The 27163-nt window shown below is 41.1% G+C and overlaps 1 protein-coding gene across 4 annotated transcripts in view; it reads left to right on the top strand.

Moving 5' to 3' along the window:
* The window catches only part of BTRC (beta-transducin repeat containing E3 ubiquitin protein ligase), a 140275-nt gene that overhangs the window by 27145 nt on the left and 85967 nt on the right, over positions 1 to 27163 (top strand). For 2 of the 4 annotated variants that reach the window (XM_056849713.1, XM_056849712.1), the window contains one exon: positions 7264 to 7371. The exons of the other annotated variants lie outside the window; for them this stretch is intronic. In XM_056849713.1, coding sequence (XP_056705691.1) covers positions 7264 to 7371 — 108 coding nt within the window. The remainder of the gene's footprint in view (positions 1 to 7263; positions 7372 to 27163) is intronic. 4 annotated transcript variants of the gene reach the window in all.

Below are 27163 nucleotides of genomic sequence, written 5' to 3'. Positions count from 1 at the left end.
AGACAACTTCCTGTCCCCTTTCGCCCCGTGAACGCTGGTGCATAGAAGACCGAAGCTGCGCCTGCTTTTTAGCAGGCATAGCCTTGCTTTTCTATATGGGGTGAAAAGGCCCCATTTTACAAAAAAAAAAGCCACTAAAAGGCTTTTTTTTTTTCCCAGCGTACGGGGACAGCTTTAGGAGGCGGCGTGGCTATGCCTCTCCCCGCCGTTCCCCCACCCTGAATCTTAGGAATGTGCTTTGAGTTTCATTCACCTGGAAAACAAGAGCCTCTTTATATTTCTTTCTCCCTCTCTAGTGAAATGAGTGTGAACAGAAGGTGGTAACATGACTGTTCTACACTCTTTTCCTTTCCTACCGTTTGGAAGAGGTAAGCTCAAAGCCTTTTGTCTCAGCCTCTTCCTTGAAGGGGAAGGGGCTATACAGCATCCTGTTCCTCTTGCTTCTCCTTCCTGGCTTCGTGACCCACCTGCCAAGAAGATCCAGAACCATTTGATGGTTTGGCCTCCAGTTTGAGAACCACTCATCTTTGTTTTAAAGAATGGTGCTTGTTTTTGCCACCTGCAAAAACCTGTCCACTGTTATAGAAACGTATGTCTAGATACGATATCACAGTTATATTTTTGTTTTTACTTTATGTGTATCTTTTAAAAAAGGTACCTTTCTTTGTCGTCTGTCCCCCCCCCCCCCCGATTTGAGGGGCGGTAAAAAAAGGGGGAAAATTTAAAAAAGTTGAAAACTATGATTGTGTCAATGAACAATTATCATCAAGTATATTGTAGCATATTGCCAAATCATTCACATTTAAACAATATCTTTGAAATATTTTGTATATGTTTGCCTATAGTGTACACAGAAACCTCAATGGATTTCATCCTTCCCAAAAGAGAAAATATTTGAGGTTAGTTCTTTTCAGTGCTCCCCAATTCTTCCAGTTTTTCCCAGGAAAAATGGGGGCTGTACTAGTGGATATTTTCTGAGGAGGAGGAGAGATCTAACTAATTGTTCTCCTTGGAACGCCAGGAACATTTATTTATTTATTGGATGGAGGAGCATTCAGTCATGTTAGCTTTCAGAAATGGTACAGTCCAGAAAAGAAAGGCCTACATTTGCTGTTCTGTCAAGCTGTTTTCTTCAAATCTGGATCAAGAAAACTGTGGTATTCTGAAAACTGGTATTCCAGGAGCAATATATGTATTCCCTGCTTTTGCTGCAAAAGTGAGGAGACTCAGCAAGGTGCCCTAGGTCAGTGTTTCCCAACCTGTGGGTCACGAAGCCTCTGAAATTAGGTCTCAGGCCAGCCCTCCCTAATGGTGACTCCTGCCCTTTGCATCCTTCTCTTTCTTTTCTCCTTACCAACTTATCTCATTCTCATAATTGTCTCCCTCTTTGTGACAATGAGGAGGGGAGCCCATCCCACAACCAGTAACTTCATGCAGTAGCTGAAAGAAGGGAGCGGGAGTTTGGAGACTAAGTGGGAGCTGTTCAGCATGCCATGGAAAAACCAGAGGAGGATAGGAAGAGATGTGTGTTGTGTGTGAGAGGGGGGCTCTGTCTTGGTGCTGCTCCTTCAGCAGCCCAACCTCTTACCCAACCCCCTGCAATGCCTCACTGCCTTCCATCTGCTGTGGGAGGTATACTGTACCAAGCCCCTTGCTTCCAGCTTCTACACTGCCATCGGCCATCTTCACTTATCTCCTCAACCCAGTGTACCTCAAGCCCCCCTCTTCACACTCCAGCTCTGACCCAGCTGGCAGAGGAGGAAGAGATGAGCTCCTATTTGCTTGGGGTTTGAAGTGGGGGCAGCTGCACCCTTTGTGGGATGCTTGTTGTTTTCTCAAAAACACATGGTTGGGCACTATAGAAAATTAAATGCTGGAATAGATGGGTGCCAAGGTCATAGTTTGCCTAGGGCACCAAAAATCCTTGGGCCAGATGGATGCTATACAAAGTAAATTTAGATTTGTGGGTCACCATACCAAAAAGGTTGGGAATCACTGCCCTAGGTGATAGCAGAACAGGGCAAGAAAGAAGGACTTAATTTCTGCTTCTGTCCAGGAGCAGCACGCCTGTGTACCTTCCCCTCTGCCATTTGTTTTTGCTTTGTAGATGAATGCTGATGTTTGTTTGGGCCCAAATGGGGCTGAAAAAGACCAAGGCAATAATTAATTAGTCTAAATCAGTGGTTCCCAACCTTTTTTTGACCAGGGACCACTAGGACTTTTTTGTTCGGTGCAGGGACCCCAAGGTTCAAAAGAAAAATTCTGAGAATTTGAAAATAAACTTTAATCATAACTGTTAGTTAAACATTAAACTTAGAATAATATTTGAATATCTATTTTTATAATAGAGAAATTTTAATTGAAAATATTAATTTATCTGTGGTTTATAACTTTGTTTCACAGACCTTAATTTAGTTCTCGCAGACCCCTGGGGGTCCATGGACCCCTGGTTGGGAACCAGTGGTCTAAATAGTGAAAAAAGGAACTGCTTGGGATGAGATAGGATGAAGAAAATGGGGGTTACTCCAGGGTACCAGTTAAAATAGTATTGTATTCCAGTTACTGTTTGGTTTAGTTTTTTAAAAATAGCTGTAGCTGACTTGGATTCATGAGGAGATTTTGTCAGCCACATTCCCTGTGGCAAAAGGGTATGGTAAGCTCCTTGTTTGTGGAACTGTCAATGCAATGCTGAGGCACACAGTTTGACCAGTAGGTTTGAGTAGAGCCTGTTGAGTTTTCTTACAGTCCACGCTGCAAATGAAGTTGTACAGTTGGGTCACCCCTCTGATTTACACACATGGTGTTTCTGTTGAAGCACCTGAGGCCTTTATTTGAGTTTGTGAATGAGCTGCTTTCAACACTGATAGCGATTTAAAGCCACTGGATTTTCTCTGGTGGGCAGAAAGCAGGAACAAGAATGACATTTTGCATCAGTATATGTTCTTTTAAAGACAATTGTAGAGGTAAATATAAATCTTGTGATGTACACAACAGAAACCCCAAATGACTGCATTGAGTATGAATTCGTTTACTTCTTTCTCATCAGTGATAACACGGAGCCAGTGTTACCTGAGACCCTGGAGAGCTGCTGCGAGTATGAGTAGACAATACTGACTTTGACAGACTGATGGTTGGATTCAGTATAAGGCAGTGTCATGTGTTATCCAACTCGACTGCATATGCAAATATACATGTCTTGATAGACTTTCAGCCATTGCTGTGTAACAGTGCATTCCTAAGGGGAGTTACTCCAGTCTAAGCCCATTCATTTCAATGGGCTTAGACTGGGGTAACTCTCCTTAGAAATGCACTGTAATTATTGTCAGTCTTCCACTCATGTGGAGGAGTGGAGAAAGAAACCTGGATCACTAGATAAGAGTCTGCCACTCTTAACCACTACACCACTCTGGCTTTCAACTTGCATCTCCTTGCTACACAATTACACCAGACTTGCTATTTGCATTCTTTTAGCCTAATATGTCTCACTGACTTAAAGGTAAAATGAGTAGGTGGACTGTATATGCATCCCTCTGAGCTCCTAGGTGAAAAGACAGAATTAATACTCAAAAAACAATCCCCCAGATACCTGAGATGAGTAAATTTTATTGATGCTGGTTCCAAATTCTGTCTCTCAAGTTTGACAAGGAGTAAAAATCTGAAGGGAAAACACTGGGGCTGTACACGCACAAATCCTATCTGTAGACAACTGACTGAAAACTGACCCATAAACAGTTCATGGTGAACATATTGTAGCTTAGATTTTTCTGCACCTTGGTTAAGAATTCCACATTGCCGTGATTATTGGATAGATTGCTTCTGAGGTGACCAATTTTTATAGAATACAGCTTAGTATGAGGTTTCTTCAAATGCCACAAATATGAGGTGTTGGACCAATACTAAGCATTGATTTATGAATTAGTTTACATGCAGTAATCTAATTAAAACTTTAAACCTCCATTGAAGTTTTGCCCTGTGGTTGAAAGTGCAAACAGGCCTTGGAGCAGGAGGTGGATTTGAAGAATAACTTGTAACATTCATCCTAGGTTTTGTGAGGCTAAAGTTGGCCATAATGTCATACATGATGCCTGTGGAAACAAGACTACCTTTCCTTTCAAACAAGCAAGACAGCTTTGATAGGATCTGTCAGTCCATGCACTGGAGCATATTTAGGAAAGATGCTAGAATATTCAAAATGTAATATATCTTTTAGTGTAAAGCAGGGATGGGGAACCTCAGGCCCTGGGGCCGTATGCGGCCCCCAAGGACATTTTTCGTGGCCCTCAGGAGCTCTGGGGCCGTGTGTGTGTGTGTGGGGGAGGCATGGAGGCTGGGGCCTGGTCGCGTGGGGGCGGCGTGCGTGAGTGTGCGTGAGGGGGGAAAGGCTTTTCTTTCTTTTTTTCTGTCACACTCCTTTCTCTCCCTCTCCCTCTTTTTCTGTCTCTTTGTCTATCTTCATCCTTTTCTTTCTTTCTCCCCTCCCTCCATTTCTTCCTCCCTTTCTCTCTCTTTTCCCCTCCCTCCCTTTTCCTCTTTCTCTGCTTTCTTTCCTTCCTCCCTTCCTTTCCTGCGGATCGGCTGCGGGCTGTGCCCCCCTGGCACCTCGTTTGCTTGGGCCCACCACTGGCTGCCCTCCTGCCTGGGAGGGGGGAGAATGGGGGAGCAGGGGCACCCTCCAGGCCTTCTCTGCGTGGCCTCCCTTGGGGTTGCCAACCTCCAGGTGGTACTGGAAATCACAGGCACTTATGGCAAAAAGACAAATTATAGACAAAAGTATGCTGTTACAAGGTCTATTCAAAACACAAAGTGCACATACCTACAAAATACAATCGATGCAATTACATGAAATACATGTGTGAAATCCGTATGGTAAAGCATCAATTGCCCGTAAGACTCTAGGTCCTTTAAGCTGCGTGAAAGCCAAAATAGGTCTCCGGTAAGTATCCTATTTCGCAAAACGCTTTTTCGTCATTGGCAGTCCCCAGAAGCTGATCAATCAGAACGTGTGTTCCAAATTGCAGGCACGTAGCCTTCCTGTAAAGCTGGATGGCGAATCTGCGTCCAGGTGGTGGCTGGAGACCTGGCAACCCTAGCCTCCCCCCCCCCCGCCGGGAGATCTACACCTGGTTATGGCCCCCAAATGATGTTATAAATGTGCAAATGGCCCTTGGCAGGAAAAAGGCAGTGGTGTAAAGGAATTGGATTTTTAGTGGCTTAACTGCTGCATTTAGACTTGTTTCAGGATGTATGAATTATAGTCTGCATACTACTTTCTACCTGCAATTTGCAACTTGTAGCTGGAGAAGGAATTTTAAGCAGGCACTAAGCTTCTGCTCTTCAAGCTTGAAGCCCACCCTGGCTTTCAGGTCATGTTCAAAGGAGGCTACAGTCTTCAGAGGACTAGTGCCAATAATCAATTACTTTAATCAGCCATGCATGTTCAGCAGTGGTAGGCTGGGGAAGAGGAAGTCATGGATTCTACCCTCCTAGGGAGAGGGCAGAAAGCACGGGTATGCTTCTGGGCATGGGCACTGGCCTATTGTTGCCCTTGGAAGTCCCGACCTTTGTTTCTGTGCCACTTAGTAGCACCATTTGCTTCCATCATTTGTTTCCATTCAGAAAGTACGGAAATGGGACAAAGTATCAAAATGCTGCCATTATAGCCGTTGCCTTTTTAAAATTTTGCATGCCTGTTCTTCTTGCTTTTTTTTAAAGATTAAAATACTGTTGAGAGGGAGATCACACAAAGGCTCAAATAATTAATCACTCTGTTTTCTCCTTTCTGTCCACATATATCAGCATTTGACCAGCGTGACCAATAAATACTTCAGGATACCTGTATTAAAATCCTTTCAAAGATAAAATCCAAGTATAATGTCTTTATTTTTCAGTTAATCAATCCAATTCTCTTTGGTGACTTCACACACCTTTCGATAGTTTTAGCAACAAGAGAAGAAATCTTCCTGTTGCTGAACATCCAAGCAAGGTTAACCAAACAATAGAACTGCTGAAGGTTCTCTCCTATCTTCTCTGTCATTGAATTTATTGTCTCTTTCCTATTGTATGCAATATGATGTTTCCAGCCTGCTTTCTGCTTACACTGCAGAATTATTTACCCTGTGCTGAATGGGGTACACTGCATGGGGGAAGACAGCAGATGAACTGGAGATATTATGCTTGGAAAGGGTATTAATTGGTGCAGTGAATAGATTGATTCCTAATCCCCAGGTAAGAATGCAGTGTATGTAGTGCACATGACATCTGTATGAATCTCTTTATTCAGGTGATACCTTGGAGACAGTTTTCCATTGTGGAAATGGTCCATTGTGTTCAGGTAGCAGAAACTAGTACCTTCATTATATACCCTTAAAATATTATCTGGGTTGAAATTTTGGCCTTCAGCAAATGTAATACTGCCCATCCTTTAGCCAGAGTTAAATGGAGCATGCTACAAAGCTGTGCACTGTCTTGCATAGTCCATCCATCCCTAATGGCTTTACCCTTGCAATTTTTTTAACCAATATTTATACTAATCAGGGTCTGAAGCTGGTTTCAGACCTTGGTTAACATGATGTGTGGTTACTGTAGCTGTTGACACCATGACTAACCATGGTTAAGGTCAGTGGGTGAAGAGCAGAGTGGATCTATGCTAGAGAGAGCAGAGAACCCATGATTCTCCTCCTGTTGTCTTAAAGGTAGTTGAAGCATGGGCAGGGTTGCACCTGCATCATTCCACTGTAATCTTTCTTTTGATTGGATAATTAGTTAAAAAGCTAGCAGTTTAATCAACTAAAATCCTTGAGCTGATTACCTTGTTTCAGAGCACTCATGCAAACAGGACTTAAGATCTGGGAGACCCAGGTTCAAATCCCCACTCTGCCATGGAAGCTTGCTAGGTGATGTTGGGCCAATCGCGCACACTCAGCCTAACCTACCTCACAGGGTTAAATGGAGAAGAGAAGACTATTGTAAACCACTTTGGGTCCCCACTGGGGGAGAAGAGTGGATTATAAATGAAGTAAATAAAAAAAATATAAAATAGTAATAAGCATTTACTCAGTGTGTCCATGCTATGTGTGTATGTTCCCCACCTCTTTCCCCTTGTTCTGCTTTTCTCTAAGGGGGACATGCAGATCAGTAGCATTTGTGGAGACTGTTCAAATCAGCAAGAATTTTGCTGAGAACTTAATTGCAGCCTCAGACTTTTCTGTAAACTGTGCCATCCTGTTCATATAGTCCCATCTCATAGTTGTCCTTTCTCTGCAGTGCTCTATGCCCCGGTCTCTGTGGCTGGGCTGCTCCAGCCTGGCGGACAGCATGCCCTCGCTGCGATGCCTGTATAACCCAGGGACCGGCGCACTCACAGCTTTCCAGGTACTCTCTCACGCTCTCTCTCTCTTTCTCTCTGTGGGTGTGTCTGCTGCTTGTGATCTTGCTTGCTTTCATTCATTAACTTTCTTTTTTACTTATTTACTTAACTTCATGGTATCTGTTTTCTTCAATTCATTCAAACTAACAGATACCTTCCTCATTTTGCATATACCCGGAGCTTGACCACCAGTGTGGAAATGGCAGTGATTCAAGTAGAACTGAATATGTTTTGTCCAGGTTTGTAAGGATGCCTAGCCAAAGGAGGAGGCAGTCTTGCAACCTCTCTGGTCTTAGATGTACTTTCAGTAGCTGGGCTTGTTTTATTGTCTCAGATATTTTTCTTAGATTTGAATATTAAATTGGGCACTGGCACACTGAGAGTTGTTGTCTTGTGTTCCATCTGCTGAGCGCTGTTCAGTGGCGAGATAGATTTTATTGAACTTTCTCAGGGAGAAATGGGAAATCCAAATTTTCAAACTGACCATATTTATGCCCTGTTAATGGGCTTTCATTAAGCCTTCAGTTATATCAAGCCTTTTCAGCGATGTTCTCCTTGGTATCTTATTAATATGGCAAGATGTTAATCCAGTCCACTGCACCATCCCAGACCCTTTTGGAATCACTGAGTAAAACAGCACTGTGGTGACTATTTAAGCATCATTATAAGGAAGATACTAGGAGCTGAACCTAGTCAGACAAATAAGTGTGGTGTGTGGCTTCAAAACAGTCAGTAGAGAAAGCAGTCCAGGGTGCTAGTCCCTGGGGAACTCTGGTGGTATGAATGTTCCAGCGTACTCCTAAGGTCCATGAATCATTGTGACAGACAGCCATTCGTTTGTGGCCAAGAACGTATGATTTGATTTAATTATAAATCTGGCTTTTTGCCCTGAATGGTGTGAAAATTTTGCTGACGCTTCTTAGATCTCTCTGTAGCAGCCCTTCTAGCTGTACTAATACTTGGTGTTGGTGAATTCTCTAAGATGCCCTCTCAGCTACCCAAGCATATGGCACAGCTTTACAAGGTACAAAGAAGAGGATGCAGTATCGGCTTACGTGTGTAAAAATATGGATAAAATCTTCAAGCACTCCTGTCTTGAATTGCTCAGTCTTGAATGAATCCAAGCTGAATTAAACTTCGGTAAGGAATACATCCAGAGTGCTTCTAGTTTAGGACGCGTACTTGGTGGCATAGGAAAATACTCTTTTGTCTGACATTTCTTCATACATGATTTCTCAGCAATTGCTTGTTCTTCTCACAAAATCAGGCAATTATTTTTTTTACATTCAAAGATGCCTCACACATAAAGTTGCTTGTGTATTATTTACTAGAGGTTATGTATGTGTTTCTAAGCACAGGAAACTAGGAAACATTTGTCCACTTTGGAAGGACAGAGATTCTGGGCTGTAACTTCAAAATAAAAAGGAGTCCAGTGGTACCTCGAAGACTAATCAGATTTATTTCAGCATAAGCCTTCAAGAGTGAGCTCTGACTCATGAGAGCTTGTGCTGCAATAAATGTTGCTACACTATAAGGTGCCACTGGGCTCCTGCTTTATTTTGCTTGTACAGACTAATGTGGCTACCCATTTCAGCCATGTCTAGGATAGTATTAAAAAACTCTTCAAATACAATGGAGCACTACCATATTTGCTTGAAACTCACCTGTTTCATCTCAGATCTCAGAAGGGGAAGTGAAGTCCATGTAGCTCCTTGTGCCATTCTATGTGAAATACACGAAACTGGGAGGCCAGGCGGAAGGCTTTCTGTATGACTCATTATTTCAGAATTACCAGGAATTCAAACTCAGTGCTGAGAGGGATCAGTTCCCTTATTTTGGGATATGAATATAAGACCAAAATGTTTTTGGAGTTGGAAACCTGATGTATTCTGATCAGTAGATGAGCCAAAGACACCCTTTTCACTTGGTAGAAGGCGCTCAGTTAGGAGTGCCAGGAGTTGTGTGGTGGATTGAAATACTTTTGCTCCCTAACCCACATTGTTTTATCATGTCCACAAAATACTACTACATGAAATAAATATATCACTCCCTAGATAAAACAGCTAAAGACACTTTCTGAGAAGTAGATACTGCATTATCTACTGTCAAGTAGATTGGTCAATTGTGTGAGAGATGTGGCAACTTTTTATAGTGTCAAGGAAAAGTTAAATTAAATTTTCCCCCTTTTGAAGTGTGAAATGATAAATGAATAGTCAATGTCTGTTAAATCTAGGGAAAGGAATAGAAATATATTTGAGATAAAGATATTGAGATGCTGTTCTGCTTTTTTCATAGGTTTGTCTTACTGTCTTATACGGATTTTAACTAACTTGGCACGCATATTTTCTCTCATTAGGTTAGGCATTTTCCCAGAAAGCTTGAAAGAAAGGCGAATCAATAATTTTGCTAATTGCAATGAATAAGATGCAAATTCTAAGGCTACTTACAGTGCAATCTTAAACATTTACTCTAGTCTGTCCATCGATTTCACTTGGCTTAGATTGAAGTAACTGTATATAGCACTGCATCGTTAGTCACTGCCAACTATTGAGTTATTTTTATGCTTTCCTTGAATGATTGTAAAAACCTGAAAAAATAGCAGCAAGTGCTGTAGCTTTTCATAGAAGTAGTGGCAACTATTTTATCCTTGCCTGTTTCAGATTTGTCAGATGAGGCATTTGCCAGTTCTACCCACTTCTCATTCAACAGTTGGCTGAAACTATGATGGTCAGAAGGCCAACTTCTGTTGGAGGTACCTTCTAAGTAGGGGTTACTATAAAATATATTGCATTTTAGGAATGCCTGTGTTTTGAACACACAATGAGGTGCCTTCTACTAAGGGGGTTACTGCACTTGTATTCCCAGCAATGTATTAAGAGTTTGAAAATGTTATAAAAAATACTGTTTGCACTTTCTATGTATTCCCACCGATGTATTAAGAGTTTGAAAACGTTAGAAAAAATACTGTTCACACTTTGTTTGGCCCCTTTAGCTGTGAAGACGTCTTCCAACCATTTATAAGCCGTGGTATCCAAAAACCCTTTTAAAGCGATGTTTTTTATAACGTTTTCAAACTCTTAATACATCGCTGGGAATACAAAGTGCGGTAACCCTCTCTATCAAACAGTTTGGTCTATCTAAGACAGTATTGTCTATTCTGACTGGCAGCAGTTTTCCAGGGTCTCAGATAGATGTCTTTTACATCATCTCCTGCCTTGTCCTTTCAACAGTAGATGCCAGGGATTGAACCTGGGACCTTCTGCATGCAAAGCAGATGTTCTTCCGCTGAGTCACAGTTCCTCCCAACTGTTGGATCATAAGATGTTTATTTAAATATAGTTTCTGTGAGCATGTAGGTGATCAGCTCCAGTTTAGAGTATCCATCAAAAGCCAAACTACCCCTAATAGCCAGTTGTAATGCAAATGCTATTTTTAATGCAGCAGTTACCATCCAGAATAGCAAAACTGTCCCCTTCTCCCCCCCCCCCAGCTTAATCTAGCATTGGATATTTAAACAGTAGTTCTTAGATATTAAAGGTAATTTGGCAAAAAATGGGAAGGTACTGAAGTGGTTCCACTGAATCAGTAGTATAGCCTTTGAGAATAGGAACCATGGTTATGTCCTTATCAATTAATAATGAGGAAACCTAATAAGGAAAGAGTCACCTGACACTGGCAAATAAAAGCCAGAACTATACTGATCCTATCCACAGAATAGTTTCAGTGGACAGTTGTGTTGGTCTGCAGTAGAACAGTTAGATTTGAGTCTGATGAAGCTTTGACTTTTGAAAGCTTGTACCCTGTTGTTGGTCTCTTCTAAGGTGCTACTGGACTTGAATCTAACTATCCATGCAATGTTATGCAGTGTACAGATTAAGATTCTGCAGTTCAGGAGAGAGACTGAAGATAAAACAGCTAGTATTGTCATGCCCCTATAAACATTCGTGGTATTTTGCATTCAGTGTACCGGCACACAGTTCTAGTTTCTACGTTTCAGCTATAGGATACTGTAGATATGAAAAAGTTTCAGTCAAGCGCAATCAACAGTAAGGCGGGAGTATGACTGTTACCGCACTAGGTATTCCCAGCGATGTATCAAGAGTTTGGAAATGTTATAAAAAACATCGCTTTAAAAGGGTTTTTGGATGCCACGGTTAAAAAATGGTTGGAAGACGTCTTCACAGCTAAAAAATGGTTGGAAGACGTCTTCACAGCTAAAGGGGCCAAACAAAGTGCGAACAGTATTTTTTATAACAGTTTCAAACTCTTAATACATCGCTGGGATTACCTAGCACGGTAACAGCCAAAGATTCCCTGTGGTGGAAGATGTTAATTGGGAGGACTAAAGGAAGAATGTGATAGAGAATTATAAAATGCCCTTTGGAACCCGCCCCAGAATGACTTGCAGCATATTGGGTTCCTTGGTAGGCAATTTAATATGGAAAGGGTTCTCTTGAGGGTCAGAAGTTCTGAAATCCAGTAATGTGGATGTACTACATCCGTGTTGGCGAACCTATGGCACGCGTGCCAAGTCTGGCACACAGAGCCCTCTCTGTGGGCACGCGACTCCCCGCCTGGCTTTGAAGGGCTCCGGGCTGCCTGCAGGCAGCCCGGAGCCCTTCAAAGCTGCCCCGCCCCTGGACTCCCTGCCGCCCAACTGCGGAACCCTGCCCAGGGACAAAACAAAAGAAAAAGGTGGCAAACTTTTAATTTAAACAGCTTCCCCGCCCCAAAAGGCCCTCCTCAGGCTCCACCCCCAAAACCTCCCGCCAGTGGTGAAGAGGATCTGGCAACCCTAGCTTCCCACACACACACACACCAGGAGATCTACGCCCGGTATGGCCCCCGAACGATGTTATAAATATGCAAATAGCCCTTGGCAGAAAAAAGGTTCCCCACCCCTGTTCTAAACTAACACCTCAGTATTCAGGTTAAATTGCCGCATTGGCACTCGGCGATAAATAAGTGGGTTTGGGGTTGCAGTTTGGGCACTCGGTCTCTAAAAGGTTCGCTATCACTGTACTACATCATGTTTATTTGTGTCATTCACTACAGAGTTACTGCAAATACCTCCTTAATGTTAAGCCCATTTAACCTCAGTGTATACTGTACTACTTTTGTTTCCCCCTTATGGTGGAAAAATGCATTTGCACCACTACGTTTAGGATAGGAAAAGCATGTTATATACATCTTAGAACTGAAATGTTTTATGGAAGCTTGTAGAGATTTTAACAATTTGGAGGAGAAAACAATTAGGTTTATAAAGTAGAAATATTTTGCACTAGTGGTTTTTAATGTAATGGGCAAAGAAGCCATTAGAGAGTCTGAGGCTGTAAATGCGTCTTTGTAAGCAAACTTGTTTGTTTTGGTGAATGGAGCTTTGTCTTCATCTTGCCAACTGGTCTGTGAGTTAGCTATAAGTAGTAAACACATTTAAGTTGTATTTCAAATGCAACTTATTCTTGTAACTTTTTGTAGAATACTTCTATCTGCTTATGTCAGGTTTGCTTTCTAGTGTACATATATATAGAAGAAAAGCAACTGCTGTCATGGCTGTTTCTCTTCTACAAGCTGGTCAGGCAAACTCAGGTACAACTACATCTATCGAAGACTCCAGAAATGGTGAGGCTTCTCTTGAAGAAACAATTTAGTGAATGAACCAGTTTATTAGTACAAAAGGCTCTTGCTATTATTGAAAGTGGTCAGAAGATTCCATGATTACAGTGGAAGTACTGACTGTACTTGTCTGGAATCTGTATAGTATTGCCCTCTCTGATTCTGCTGAAGTGGTCCTGATAAAGTGCCTGCAGGTTGTTTGTAGGGCAGCTTTTAAACCCAAATCCTAATTTGGGGGGCTAGCAGCCAACGCCTGTGGCTCCAGCCCCTAGGTGGTAGCTGGCTTGTCCCCTATTTATGAATGTACTTAGATGGCTCCCAACTGTTTACAAGACAGCAGAGGTGAGATCTTTGATTGACAAGTTAGAAATGCATTCGATCATTCCCTCTGCCAGTCTCTGGTTCATGCTGTTAAAAATGTCAGCCTCTCCAAGTTTGAATGGCAGCCCGAGGGCCTCCAAAGCTTTTTGTTTTCTGAGATGGAAACACAAATTGGATGTGTGCCTGAGCGCACCATCTTGGGTTGTAATTTCATCTTTTAGCTAAGAACCACAAGGTACATGAACAAAGCACCCTGTAAACAATAATACTGGAGAAAAAAATAAACAAGGTCGTGTTTCTGGTACGTTGATCCACTGGTGTCCTGACCTCTATCAGGTTGAACATCTCCACTCTGATTGCTGCTCCCTCTGGCATTTCAATGAGAGGGAGAGGCTGACATAGGGGATTTACCAAGATTTAAAGTTGCAGCAGTGTTGCTCATTCCTTGTATTGGCTATGAAATATTGAACTGCCATTGTATGTGACACTCAGATTTAAGCAATGGTCCTCATTTGAGAGGGACTGCATACAGGCTGAGAGATTCTCTCTTCTCTTTCCCTCTTTGCCACTGATAAAACTGAAAGTTGTAACTGCGAAGGGCAGAAATGCAACCAAATCAGCAGTTTGTTAGTCATACCTAAACACAGCTGTAGTGGATAAAGATTAGCTTTATAGCATTTATAGACTAAAATAAGCGAGCAGGTTGCCTAGGGGGATGTGTAGTTAAAATGTGTGTGCTTTAATATTTAAAGAATAATAAAAAGCTGAAAGGCTTATACCTGGAATGTTTACCTTCCAAAATATACGAGGTAAATGTGACCCCCCCCTGACCTGGATGGCCCAGGCCAGCCCAATCTCATCAAATCTCGGAAGCTAAGCAGGGTCGATCCTGGTTAGTATTTGGATGGGAGACCAAGGAAGTCCAGGGTTGCAATGCAGAGCCAGGCAATGGCAAACTACCTCTGAACATCTCTTGCCTTGAAAATCCTACTGGGTCACCATAAGTTGCCTGCAACTTGACGGCACTTTACACACAAACAAATATGACACATGTGAAAGGTATGTTCCAACAGAGTGGTTATTTAGCATGTCATGACTTTTAAAAAATCTGTAGATGTTCCTCCCTGCTTTCCTTCCTGTTCAGTTCTTCTTTTTATAACACATTGAACGAATGCAGGAAGCCCCATGGTGTTTGCTGAAAAAAGCCAAATTATGTACATCTAGTATAAGGCCTGTTTTTATGATACCAACACAGAAAACACAAAGAATCTTATAAAAGTTTCTAATTCCCCTTTTTACTTCACTGACCTTGACTTATTTTTGTATACTTGGAACCACAGTTCCATCATTACAGTGTAAGGAATCTTCTGTATAGTATTTTCCAGGATAAATAAATTACTATTTTGGAACAGGAGGAGAACATAATTGTTCCTGGATTGTCTTAACATTCCAGAGCATATACCATGTCATCAAAGTAGTAAGGTGTTGTTGTTGAAAAACAATATTAGTTGAATTTAATAGTGTCAGATAATTTTTATAGGCTGCTTTAATCTCCTCCTACCCCAAATCTAGTATGTCCCTGAAGGCATCTAACATGTTTAACACTTGAAAACACTACCATTGCAAATTTGGCTTTAAAATAAGTGATAAAAATTTGTCTCTTCAAAAGAAATTATATCACTCAAGCAGTGGATTGGCACGAATTATTATGAACACCATTAACGTGCAGATGGATCATAATCAATTGTTTCCTCAATAGAATAACCCCAAATTCAACTTGGAATGAATGTCAGCATTATATAATATGCATTGTTCTTCTTGAGAAGCAGTATTCTGAGGCCTAATCCATGTTTTTAAAGGGGAGATTCTTTGCCTTCCTCCCCTAGTTAGAAGTCAGAAAAGTGTGCACAGCCATTATGACAAGTGACATATGTAGCGCCAACCGGATGGGATACAGGTACTTTTAAAGCTAGCTCCAAGTTTCTGAGGATTGTGAACATCTGCTGAGAGGTATTGCAGAGCCCCACAATGCACTAATTGAATTACTCTTTTCTGGAGTTGCAGTCTGCGCTAATTGAATTAGAACCAGCTATTTTGTGTGTGCGTGCTCTCTCGTGTGCATGTGTGTTGAAATGAGCAAGAGCAAAGCTGTGGGGAAAAAGGAATGAAGAAGCATGACAAAAGATCATGTATACTATGCTGCTCCCTAATGGTAATTTGTGGAACTGTGTGATTTCCGGAGTTTGCCTGTTACCTTAAGGAAGGACTAGCAAGTGTTTAGGCTCATTCCCATGATTGCAGTATGGATTTGTAAACTTTAGGCTTCATTATTTAGTTACCAGGCTTATTAGCAGCTACACATTTGTGTAAAAATCCTTGCATCACAAAATATACCTTGAGACAATAGATCATTTTATTTATTTAATATTTTTTCCATTTAAACATGCACCAAAGTTCTTGACCTTTCTAGAAAGCATAGATTTGGTATGTGCCATATGGAAAACACCTCATAAATGCAGAAATACCTCTTTGGCCATTGACGCCAGTGCTGGGCAGTCTGTTATGACTCTGCTATCAGGGAACTCTGCTCAGAGCCAAAGTTATTGTTGGTAACACAAGAATAATTTTTGATTATCTTTTTTGAAGAGAAAATTAACACATTTAATTGTAGCGCAAACTTGGGAAGTTTTGATAAAGCTTTTTCTTCTGCCTTTGAAGTAAGTTCTAGTTTCAAATTACAGATTGCAGACAGATTTGAACGAATCTCTAGGGTTTTTTTTCCCTTACAGAGGAGACTTGGGTGTTGATGAATTGCTTCATGAATCGTTTTCCTGAGCATCTCAGCTTCCAACAATAATTACGAACTTGCCCTATTCTTATGCTCTTGGCTTTAAAACAATTGGGTTAATATAAAAATAGGTAAATATAGTTATACTTTTATTTAAGATAATTGCGAAATTGCCATGAAAAATGGAAAACTCTGCAATTCCTGCAATGCTATTTCTCAGATTAATGGTTCTTGCAAAGTAATATCTCAAGGATCTACTATAGGCTTTGCAAGAAGGAGAATTTATTTTACCTTTCAAAATATGCTAAAATAATTTATGGTCCTAAGTATAAAGCAATGTCAATATGTGGTGACTTTTTTGTTTGCTGTTTAGTTTGTAACTTGGAAGATCTGACTTTAAATTTGTTTTTTGGTTCAGATTTATACAGACTTGCTATGGCTTTCTTTTCTAGTCCAGTCTTAAACAGGATTACTTGAAGTTCAGTTCTGCTGAGTTTAATAAAAATATTTTTTCAGCAGTAAGTAAGGCCTAAGGCTATAATGCAAGCCTCCTTCTCACTGAGGAAGAAAACCATATGAAACGTTCCTTGCACTTTAGATGGGCGCTTAGGGTGGGCCGTTTGGCATCGACCAGAGCCCAGGCCTTTTCCAGTATGGCTTCGGCTCTGTGGAATGGGCTCCCTGAAGAGGTGAGAGGGGCCCCTTCCTTGGAGATCTTCAGGAGGCTCTGCAAGGCCTGCTTGCTTGCCAGGGCTTTTGAGGGGGTTTGAATAGCAGGCATCTTTTAAGAGGGGGAGGGATTTGGGGCTTGTTACGTTATCTTTGGTTTTAATTGGGGATGTTTTAACTATTATTCTAAGCTGCCTAGAACCAAGAGGAAAGGCAGGATATAAATGCTATAATAAATAAATGCAAATAAATAAATAGCCAGCATGGTATGGTGGTTAAGAGCAGCAGATTCTAATCTGGAGAACTGGGTTCAATTCTCTACTCCTCCACATGAAGCCTGCTGGGTGACCTTTGGCCAGTCACAGTTCTTTCAAAACTCTCTAGGCCAGGGGTGGGGAACCTTTTTTCTGCCAAGGGCCATTTGGATACTTATAACATCATTCGCAGGCCATACAAAATTATCAACATAAAAATTAGCCTGCTATATTCGGTCAAACATTTAGCCAAGAGGCACGACCAGAGACAGCTCCAAGTGTCTGCCATGTTTCTCCACTGCCCGGGTGGGAAAGGGTTAACACCGTTTCTTGGGCGGTCCTAGCAGCTCCATAGCTAATGACTCTTCTGCAAGGGGAAAAGAAGGTTCCTTTTCTCAGCAAAACAAACTCACATCTGCCTTGAATAGAGGCTATTGCTGTCCATGGGAGGGGGCGGATCACCAGTCTTAGATCTTACTGAGCTAGAGATCTGCCAGGACCCATGAAGGGCCAGACCAAACAATTTTGCGGGCCTTATACGCACCCCTGGCCTGACGTTCCCCACCCCTGCTCTAGGCCCACTCAGAGACAGGCCACGGCAAACCACCTCTGAATGTCTTTTGCCTTGAAAACCCTATGGGGGTCACCATATGTCAGCTGTGACTTGATGGCACGTGTACACACATAAATAGAAAACTAGCATGACAGGGAGAGGGCATGGCTTTTTTTCTCACTTCTAGTTTCCTTTGTGAAGGGATGTTTTGTATGAAGGAGCATTCAATCATGTGAGCCCCCAACTGCATGAAATGGTACAGATTAGAATACAGGTTTACTGCCCTTTACACATTTATTTGGGAGTAAGCCCAATTAAACTCAATGAGTTTCCAGGTAAACACATAGGATAGGGTTGTTCGTAAGTTTTCAAGTAGTCAGGCTCTTTTACAGGGGATAATGATTGTCATATAAAGCGGTCTTCAATACTTAAGACTGTTTTTTAAAAATATCCTCTGTATAGAACTGGAAAGAATGGCCAGTTCCTTGGCAATTTTAAGTAACCAGAAAGAAAAAGCAGATTTCCCCCCAGCAGTTTCTTCAAGAAAAAGAATGTGTTTGTCTTAAATTCTCATACAAGTTACAGCTATGTACAGTAATTTAAAAAACCTTTTGTGTGTAACCTTTTTAAGGGAGATCATCTTACTTTCAGGGTCATCTTCCTTTTGAGTAAATATGGTATATAGGGAATCTCCAACTATGTTTAAGTATTTGTTTTGAGAGAATTTTTTTTGTTTCAGATGTTCATCCTTTAGCAGCTGAGATCTCCAGGTTACTATACACAGATCCTTTTCTAGAAAAAATAGCCAGCAGAGTATAGCTAGGCTGATAGGATAATTTACCAAGCCATTTCAACTAAAATCAAGAAGCTGCTTTAAAAGGAAAGAAGGGAAGGGTAATTCTGGGTCTCTCCTTTAAGAATCCAGTTTTAATCGAGTAGAAACTACAGGTGAAACATATTATAAACTTGTGGCACTACTTAGTCCGTTAGCAGAAAAACAGATTAGCTTCTGGCATGGGCGTCATTCATTAACTTCAGTAAAGCATTCTTTTCTTCAGTGAATCTCACTGCCTCCTGCTGGTTGGAGTTTACTGAATCTGGAGTCTTTTTGTAAAGAGTCCAAGTCGCCTTAATGCCTGTAGGGGAGTGTTAAGCTGTAAATGGTAAAGAATCCATTTCATACACTGTGCAAAAAGCTTTTTAAAATAATCTATTTCTGAACCTAAATTGTCCTGGGACCAGCTCTTGATATAAAAATTCATAGAAACCTCCCCCCCCCTTGTGGTAACTCCTTGCCTTCGTGCTATAATGTTAGAATTCACATTGGCCAGGTTGTTCTGTAAATTAAACACTGACAGCTCCCCTCAGGGGAACAGCCAATGTATTTATGATGATGTGCTGATTACACAAAATACACTGCAAGCAGAAAACAGCTGCAGAGAACAAACCTCTTAAAAGAATACAATTACAAATAGCACCCTTAGTATTTCTAGTGGCGAGGGTAAAATACAGCATGCTAATGTAAGGTTTTTAGCTGGCTTTGCAAGAGATGGGAGATCTGAAGGAAAAGCCTTAAAATACAATTGGATTTGCATGTCATTCCAGTGCAGCTTGCATGTGTAACCTGTTCCCATAGGTAAGGAAGACCAAGCTTGTGCTTCATTGTGTTGCCTGTGGCAAACGTTTTCCCTTAAAGTTTTCAGCTAGACTTGAGCTGCAGTGGGGTCTCACTGCTGAAGCTCAGTCATTGATTCTGTGCCTTTTTAGATCCGTGTTGTACGCGCCCCCAGTTCCAGACTGGTTGGTACAATAGTGTTCACAGTATACTTGGTTGCTCTTTTCAAAAAAATATTGGGGGATGGGTGTGGAATATTATCGTTAAGTTGAAAGGAAATAGTGCACTCTGGCTGGGTAGATACTCATTGGCCCTATGCCTTTCAGGAGCTACTGTTGAATGTCTTTCAACAGTAGCTCCTGAAAGGCATAGGGCCAATGAGTCTTCATGGGGCCAATTATAGCCTTACAGTGCAATCCTATTCAGAATTATTTTAGTCTAAACCCAATGAAATTGATAGGCTTATACTGGAGTAATGCTGTATAGGACTACGCTGTTGGACATTTATGCACCAAAAGTGGAACCATCTCAATAATACTTCCCTGATCAGAACTGGAACTGGAAATACAACATACACACATGTGTGAAAATCATACTTCTGGAATTTACTCTCTGAAATGAGTATGTCACATTGCTTCATGGCAGGACCACTCCTGGATTGAAAGTTCATATTACAATAAATCTGTGTTTCTTTTTTAAATACTGCAGAACTTGTTGGTTTTTTGTTGTTGTTGCAACCAATTAATTTGGCAATGTTTTCAGAATTTTCTAATACTAGTTCTGTATTCAAGATGTGAACTGGAATATCTATAGAGCTGAATAGTGCTTGCATCTGTCCAGCAGTTCTAACCACTAGATTACAAAGAGGCTCATTCTTGCATTGACAGGTTTCCTATGCTAACCTGGGTGGATGGCTTTTCTTATAGAAACAGGATGTGTACTAAATTCAGCGAAGAAAGCTGTCCTAAGGCTGTTTTTAAATTTGGAAATCAGTGGAGGGACAGGTGGTAAGAAATTTTGGTTCTCTGAGAAATATATGGTCCAATATTGGAGTATTATTTTTCTTTTGGCTTCTGATTCTGAGGCCTTTTCAACTATAAGAGCTAATTTACGGTACTTCAATCTGAGATGCACTTATTATATGAGGCAGCCACTAAGACTTGTTCACCTCTTTATCATGGAATTTTTCCTACGTCTGGTGAAATTGCCCTGTACTTACATCAACTGTATACCCCAGCTTTACGCAGGGCTTTCTCTTTAGCCAGATTTAATGTACTACCATCAGCTTTATTAACTGGTCGTTATCTTGGTGTTCCCCTTTCGGATAGATTTTGCCCTTGTTCAAATGAAGAGGTTGAAACTATCCAACATGTTTTTTTTCCAGTGCCCCTTTTATCAAACTTTACGCTTAAAATTCTTAAATTCTATCTTAACTCAGATTGAGGAATTTCCTAATTATTTAATGTTTCGCACTCTTCTTAATAATCAGGACCCTAATATTATAGAAATCGTGGCTAACTCTCTTGTTGGTATGATTTCTATCCGTTCTGCCTTACAATAGCTTTCTGTGTTTTACTGTATTTTGCCAAATGTTGTTATGCCAATAAAGGTACCTGAACCTGAGTATTATTTTTCCCAGGAGCTAGAATTCAAATGTTGTCAGGCCCACAAGTGTCAGGTGGGGAAGAATCAAAATGGCCCACCAACCTTTGCTCAGCAAAGTGATAATAATTCTGTTATGACTGGTCATGCAGAAAAGTTTCATAGCACAAATGAACAATTAAGTTATTCTCTTTAAGTATGGTATAAATTGATTGATGAAGCTAGTTAAGGTAGCATTTCCAAAACAAAACTCAAAACATGATTGGGAGAGGGAAGGCTGGAGCTGTATACCAAAATGTGTAATAACTGCAAAATGTCAGAAAAATCTGTGACTGACGCAAACATCATGAGCGAAATTCTGTTCATTTGGCATGTAATTACCAACCTATGTACCTCAATACTGTAATTGTTACATGCTGTTGTGAGTGAAAGTCAGATGGGCAAGATATGCTGTGACGGTAACGGCGATGGAAGAGTACTCTGGTGTCCCTGTCACAAGCAGAATGTGGGAAAGGTGGTCTTTCCCAAAAGGGAAATCATGCTAGCTTTTTCATATGTTTACACCTCTTGATTGGAGAGTCCATGTTCTGGCGGGCTAGAGCCCATGGACCTGGGGTCTGAAAAGGGGAGCTGTTCCTGTGTTTGGGGGTCAGTTGTTGGTTAGTCTTTTGGCTGTCACTCCTGTGTGCATTTGAAATGAAGGACAACAGAGAGGAATGACGCTAAAGATTTTTGCAGGTGTGCCTGGGAAGGGGGACATCATGCAACCAACAAAAACCAGAAATGCCGTGGATTGTAAGTATCTAGGTAATGACTTTTCATTTCCTTTATTTTGCTGGATGTACCTAGAGCCTGTATTATAGTTACCCTGAGCTTGTGTCTTGTAGAAATAAAGTTGTTTGACTAAGAGTCTGCACACTTCCTTACCCACCTGCCTTGGCTACTTGGCATGCTAATATACCCCATGGCAGCAGCTCAGGCAACACCATGAGGGAGAGGGGGGTTGATTTTATCTGGGGTGGTAGTAACTATTGGACAAAAAAAGACTTCCTTACCCCAGCTTCCCTAATGGGCTGTGAGCTGGCTGAGGGACTCTAGGGAGAAAGTTCCCTCGCCCTAATGGGGCAGTTAAGCAGTTCTGCTACTGGGCGGCAGCCGTCCCACCTCACAGTGACAGCAGTGGTCTTCACTACACATGCATTTCAGCTTGTCAAAAAACAATATTGTTAAGGATCTATTGACTCTCTTGCAGCTGTTTTTTCCGGGATACACAGACTGCTGCTTAGATTATGCAATAAAAATCAGTATCTCAGCATGAATGAAAACTTGTTTTAATGGTGTTTCTTTGAATATGCTACCTCATCTTATGTTTATCCACACCTTATATAAACATTAAACAGCATACAGTTCTTTAGATTGAGACACAAGCCTTTGCTGTATAACTGTTCCTAATGGCATTATCGCTGATACTCTGAGCAAAGGGTGCCAGCCATTTTGATTGCAACCCTCCTGCAGCACTTGTGGGCCTGGTAACATGTGGATTTGATTGTTGATTGGGGCAAAAGATCTTCAAGAATGATCGTACTCTGTATTGTACCACAGATTTCCCATTGAAAACCACTTGCTCTACCATTAAATGGCAGAATAAGAAAAAAAGCAGCAGTGAAGCCTGGAAAGGTTGAGGGGGACTCTGCTAAGGTGAAAAAAAATGAAACTTCAATCCAGGATGAGGGTGAAAAATGTGCTTGAAATTCTGTTGTAGGTGGCACTTATCACAGAAGAACTCTTTAACTTAAGACTAAGAATGTTGGCGATGATGATGATGATGAATTTACTTCATTTTTACCCCCCTTTCTCCCCAGTGGGGATCCAAAGCAGCTTGCATCATTCTTCCCTCTATTTTACCTCACAACAATCCTATGAGGTAGGTCTGACAGACAGGGTAGGTTCCACTTCTTCCTAAGAGTGACCAATGAGAGCTGATGGAATGTTGGGGAAGGAGAGTTGGAGAACAGCGCTTGGGAGTTGGCAGCTAGGGAGTTGAGAGGGAAAAGGAGGATGTCTGACTGAGTGAAACTGTGGAAAAGAGCTTGTTATAGTGGGCTGAAAATAGTCATTTTTTAAACAAAGATCCCAGTTGCTGGAATAGGACCACAGTTCAAATGTTCAATGGAAATTATGCTTTCTACCTGATTTTCTTCATTGTTATGTTCATACCATAAATGAAAGTAAACTCTTGTTTTGTTTAACCCTATGAGCTGGGTGTCTAAGGGAAAGAAACACACATACACCATTTAATCTCCCTCTCTCCAACCCCAATAGCTTTGTGTGAGTGAGGGTCTGTTGTTAAAGGGTGCTGGCTACCCTGTATGCGGATGTCTCTGTGAGTAAGAGAGAGGACCTGAGAGGAGAAATGTTCAAGGCGCTCTCTATATTTTAAAACAGATGAGAAGGGTGGCAAATGTGATATCCTGACGTATTTGTAACCCGGAACCTGAGAGAGAGAGGTGGTAGAGGGTGAGTGGAAAAGGGGCGTCATAGTAGGTTAAGCTGAGAGTGTGTGGCTAACCCAAAGTCATTCAGCAGGTTTCCATAGCGGAGTTGGGATTTGAACCTGGGTCTCCCAGACCCTACTTCAACACTCTAACCACTACACTACAATGCTGAATCCATGATTTGTGGGGGAGATTATTAAATATATGCAGCACTTTCAAACTTAATCTGTATAATAGTATGAATGTGAATAATATTGTGCACAGCATAGCACATTATTTGCTTAAAAATCCTTTAATTACAAATATACTAGAGAATATTAAGAAAAAGAAGAGTTGGTTTTTATATGCCGACTTTCTCTACCTTTTAAGGAGAATCCAACCATCCTACAATCTCCTTCCCTTCCTCTCCCTACAACAGACACCTTGTGAGGTAGGTAAAAGGTAAAGGTCCCCTGTGCAAGCACCGGGTTATTCCTGACCCATGGGGTGACATCACATCCCGATGTTTACTAGGCAGACTTTGTTTACGGGGTGGTTTGCCAGTGCCTTCCCCAGTCATCTTCCCTTTACCCCCTGCAAGCTGGGTACTCATTTTTCCGACCTCAGAAGGATGGAAGGCTGAGTCAACCTTGAGCCGGCTACCTGAACCCAACTTCTGTCAGGATCGAACTCAGGTCGTGAGCAGAGTTTGGACTGCAGTACCGCAGCTTACCACTGCACCACAGGGCAGGTGGGGGGGGGCTGGAAGAGTTCAGAGAGAACTTAGGAGCCCTAGGTCACCCAGCTGGCTTCATGCATAGAAATGGGGAAACCAACTTGGTTCACCAGATTAGTCTGCAGCTCATGGGAGGAGTGGGAATCAAACCCAGTTCTCCAGATCAGAGTCCCACCGCTACACCACACTGGCTGCCTTATATTAAGATACAAAGATTACATTTCTCCACCTTTCCTCTAACTGAGCTTAAAGTGGTGTACTTGCCCCCCAACCCTCTTATCATTGTAACAGCCTTGTAAAATACATTAGTATAATAACCTTGTAAAGTACATCAAGCTGAAAGACAGTAACTTTATTTAAAATAAAATTTCTCTCTTGAGAAACTAAAGACAGCTTACAATATAAATAAAGCACTTATAAAACACAATAATGCTATATAAATAAAACAATTATAAAAAGTCATAATTTAGAAACTGCAGTAAGCCTGCCAATATATAAGAACTAAATCAGTCAAAAGCAGTACTAAATAAATCTGTCTTCAGCTGCCTCTTGAAGATCAACAGTGAGGAGGCCCGGACGCAAATCACCTTTGTGGATAAGTATTTGAACCCAGGTCTTCCTGATCCAGCACTCTAAAATTGTATCACACTGTCAGTAAAGGTGGAGCTTTTTTTGGGTATGGTGACCCACTTAAAAAAACAGCATGCACAAATCAATAAAACTGCAATAGCCTGGAATCTATTTTAACAGGCTTCACAAACCACTTTTGGGTTGGAACGCTCAGGTTGGGAAGTACCTTGATGGTTGGTCGACTGAAGAAAAGCAGAGAGTTGTAAATAGAAACAACCAGCATAGTTGTAATCAAAAAGGAATGCACTATGTATTTGGCTTTAGAAACAGAATATATACCTCACTATTATCTTGCAGTTCAGTAATGAACACTCCTATACTGTAACAGACATGTTGTTCAGTGAATATTTAACGAAACATTGTAATTGTGGATTCTTTAATAATGTGTCATTACCATAAAGTACGAGTTGTACTAACCATAGACAAAATTGTGTTGTGTGTGTGTTAAGTGCCGTCAAGTTGCTTCCGACTCATGGCAACCCTATGAATGAAAGTCCTCCAAAATGTCCTATCTTTGACAGCCTTGTTCAGATCTTGCAAATTGAAGGCTGTGGCTTCCTTTATTGAGTCAATCCATCTCTTGTTGGGTCTTCCTCTTTTCCTGCTGCCCTCAACTTTTCCTAGCATGACTGTCTTTTCCAGTGACTCTTGTCGTCTCATGACGTGACCAAAATATGACAGCCTCAGTTTAGTCATTTTAACTTCTAGGGTCAGTTCATACTTGATTTGATCTAGAACCCATTGATTTGTTTTTTTGGCAGTCCACGGAATCCATAACACTCTCCTCCAACACCACATTTCAAAGGAATCTATTTTCTTCCTATCAGCTTTCTTCACTGTCCAGCTTTCACACCCAAACATAGTAATAGGGAATACGATGCCATGAATTAATCTAGTCTTGGTGGCCAGTGACACATCCTTACACTTCAAAATCTTTTCTAGCTCCTTCATAGCTGCCCTTCCCAGTCTCAATCTCCTTCTAATTTCTTGGCTGCAGTCTCCCTTTTGGTTGATCGTGAAGCCAAGGAATAGAAAGTCTTGAACAATTTCAATTTCCTCATTGTCAACCTTAAAGTTGTGTAATTCTCCTGTAGTCGTTACTTTTGTTTTCTTGATGTTCAGCTGTAGTCCTGCTTTGGCACTTTCTCTTTTAACTTTCAGCAGTAGTCGTTTCAAATCTTTACTGTTTTCTGCCAGTAATGTAGTGTCATCAGCATATCTCAAATTATGAGACAAAATTAGCCACCCCAAATCTTGAAATAGCTTGAATTTTTTTCTTAAATCAGAATCTATACCTGAAGGAGCCACAATTTTGGATTTTAAACTGTCAAGAGTTTGTGTGTCCCCCACACACACATTTCCCTCAAAATCTTTTTTTTATTTTGGATTTCAGAAAATCGGGTGGGTTATGGTAAGTAGAATTTCCCCACATACATTTATTTGTGCTTTCCCTCCTGTTAAGGCTGCACTATGTTGATGGTAGCCTTGCTTCTTTTTTGTTTAGCATCCTCCACACCATCTTATGGTGCCATTAAATTGTGCAACTTAGCTAAAATCTGATTTTTTAAAGAGTGAGTTTTCTTTCGTTATTAGGCATACAGTTTTTTATTTAATGTGGGGCGCCAGTGAAGAGAAGTCCAGTGCTATAGTTGATCTACTTACCAAGCTCAATTGGTTGCTCATATAAAGATGCTGTTAGATACTTAAGAGACTGATCAGGCAAAAGAAATTTTATCTTTGGTGCACTGTAGAACTAGCATCTATAAAATATGTCAGGTACTAGTTTTCTACTTGATAACATAGACAAAACATGTCTAAAATTTCATGGCATGCATTTTTAACATTTCACTAATATGGCATAATATGGATCAGAAACACTCCTGTTACCCTGAAACAAAACAAAACAAAATTAATCCATCTGCGTATCTCAAGTGAGTTGTAATGAGTTCATATTGGTCTCTTCCTTTTTGCAGTCTTTGAACCTTCAGAGTTTGTCTCTCTCTGACGTTTATCCCATATGGGAAAAGAGCCTTGCATAATCACCCCACTTTAATCAATAGAATAATTGATAAACCAGCAAAGATTTAAACTGATTATCTCCCCAGTGGAACTCCCCAGGGGGTCTGGGGGTCTCTTAATTTTTGACGAGTGTTGTGTACCTTATGTATGAAGTGTGGTTTGAATTATCTGTTTTTATTTGCTTAATGATGGGAGGGTGTTAAAGTCAAATGTTTAATTAACCCAGCAATGGGCTGCGCTGTCTCTTACACACGCACCCAGCTGATTGAGATCTCTCACAGAGAATACTGAATAGGAAGGATAATGTGGCACTCAGACGGAAGATTGCTTTTTCAATCCATTTGCTGGGTCACTGCTTTGAATGTCTTATTGGATGAAAGGCATTCAGCCCAAGGGGCGGGGGAAGCCCAGCATTTAAGTACATTTTGTTTCTCTCCAGGCCCCCTCCCCTCCCAGAAGTTAACTAAAACAGATATGTTGTAGGTTTAATAGGCCATTCATGTCCAAGCAAGAGATTGTG

Source organism: Euleptes europaea, chromosome 5, assembly GCF_029931775.1.
Source record: "Euleptes europaea isolate rEulEur1 chromosome 5, rEulEur1.hap1, whole genome shotgun sequence".
Taxonomy (NCBI): Eukaryota; Metazoa; Chordata; class Lepidosauria; order Squamata; family Sphaerodactylidae; genus Euleptes; species Euleptes europaea.
This window is presented reverse-complemented; position numbering and strand designations above follow the sequence as displayed.